The sequence below is a fragment of the Penaeus monodon genome, chromosome 23, assembly GCF_015228065.2.
Source record: "Penaeus monodon isolate SGIC_2016 chromosome 23, NSTDA_Pmon_1, whole genome shotgun sequence".
NCBI lineage: Eukaryota > Metazoa > Arthropoda > Malacostraca > Decapoda > Penaeidae > Penaeus > Penaeus monodon.
The window spans coordinates 20,167,993-20,169,964 of record NC_051408.1 but is presented as its reverse complement, the minus strand read 5'-3'; the positions used below and the strand labels follow the sequence as shown (position 1 = coordinate 20,169,964).

The 1,972-nt window shown below is 47.7% G+C and overlaps 1 protein-coding gene across 1 annotated transcript in view; it reads right to left on the bottom strand.

The window, feature by feature from the left end:
* LOC119588170 overlaps positions 1-1,972 on the bottom strand; it is a gene marked incomplete at its 5' end in the record, with an annotated part of 23,637 nt that overhangs the window by 4,224 nt on the left and 17,441 nt on the right. Inside the window, 3 exon segments of the mRNA XM_037936874.1 lie at positions 226-379; positions 600-629; positions 737-1,185. Coding sequence (XP_037792802.1) covers positions 226-379; positions 600-629; positions 737-1,185 — 633 coding nt within the window.

Here is a 1,972-nt window from a genome sequence, read left to right as displayed (position 1 = left end):
GCTGTCAAAGGCTAACAAGCCTCCAGTACCCATGTCCTGGCTGGATAGAGTGGGGTCATTATTATGCTGATGAAAGGTATACTCCTATTTATATGTTTTTATTTATTCCACAAACATATATTTTTTCAAGATCAGTTTGCAACACCACGGAAACTCTTATAATCTATTAATCTATCAATGCCATCTACTGTAAATTTCATACTATAGATAATATATGTTCATTACCTGGAATTAATTTGGCATATTTGGTAAAAAAACTGAAGGATTTGCGCACTTCAGCCTGGCAGACAGCAGGAGGGCTATCCTCACTTCCGCCCATCCTGCCTGTCTGCTTCTCACATCCTCTCGCCACTAAAACTGTGTTTAGCTTGCCCCTACGCTAAAGCTCCCGGGCAAGTTTGGAACTCGTTTCTTTACAATATTTATTACTAACTAGCATATAGAGGATACAAGTCTCAACAGTAATCTCCTTGTTATCAGTTGACTCTCTGTAAATTTCCAACTTTATGATGTTTTAAGATCTTGCTTGAGGCCCATACTATTCTTCTATTGCAGAATAATGTGAAAATAGGTAACAGTCTTTTAAGTCACTTTCACACCTGAAATCTTTCCTCTAAGAACTCCGGGAACTGTTCACAAGGTCATAAAAATAACACAAGCAAATTGTGCTTGATCTTCAAAAGCAAGCAACCTCTACAATGAAACTTAAGTTCCATCAGTTATCACATGTAATCACAGCCAGATCTGCACCCGCGCACAGGGCACGGCGCTGTCCCCTGCCTGGCGGTCCTGCAGGAGGCGCCTTGAGCAACGACGGAGGGCGTGGGGTGAGTCTGCGGCGAGGGCGCGGACGGGCACCTGAGGGCTCGCGGTGGCACTGGCAGGCGGACGGCCGTTCTCTCGTGCCAGAACTGAGCGGTGGTGGCAGCCAGGCCCCAAGAGCGCCCCGCGATGAGCCGTCTCTCTTACTACTGGCCGATGACTCAGCACTTCTCAGCCCCCGTGGCCGCCACCACCATTCACTTTGATCCGCTCGCTTTTCCTGTCCTCCGGGAAAGCACGGGGCTGCACTTGCGTTCTCACGGGTCTCATCGCCCGCCCAAGTGTTATGGCATCGCGAATTAAGAGTGCCACGGTCGTCGTGTGCAGGAAATCTGGCTCGGAGCGCGAGGCGATCCCTCGGCACTCTTGTTTACCTCAACACTGACGGATTCCAACTCATTAATTTTCTTACGCAATACGCGGCGCAATTCGTCCTGTTAATTCGCCTTCTAGTTCACGACTTAATAAGAGCGATGATTCCAGGGCTCTAAACAAGCTACAGTTTGCATCCCATTTCTGTTCCCATTCCCTAATTCGGAAGGAAATTCCCTCAATAAAGAGTATTCGTCGGCAACTCCAGCCGCCATGAGCGCCATCTGTCCTCGCCCGCCGGAACTACAAATGTGCAACGTCATCGTAGGTTGGCACCGCATGAACTCTCATTCTGAGCACGCATTAAAGAAGACTGTGAATTACATTTTCGTCCACGTCAAGTCATCATCTTGCCATGCTGTTATATCTTACACCAGGCAAAGCGGACGCTGTCATTCTCTCTACAACAATGACTACTAATCTACAGAGAACGTTTCCATAACAACCACAGGCAACAGACGACGTGCATTGGAGTTATCAGTACTAAGTATCCTTAGACCAAAATTATGTGGCAAAACCATGCAAGAGAAGCATAAACTGCCTAACTAGACTATCATATCCAGCCTCATCCAGGTAATCAATAGCCCACTTTTGACATGTTTCTCGCGCGGAAAATGAGGCGCATCCCCTTAGGTTCAACAGGAGACAAAAGTTCTCCACAGAGACAAACCGTCGCCCGCACAAGGGAAACGAGAGCAAGACGACAGCGCCATGTCATGCATAATCACACGAGGACGAAGGCGCCATATTCCAAGTCATGGTCGGGGCTCACTTATCT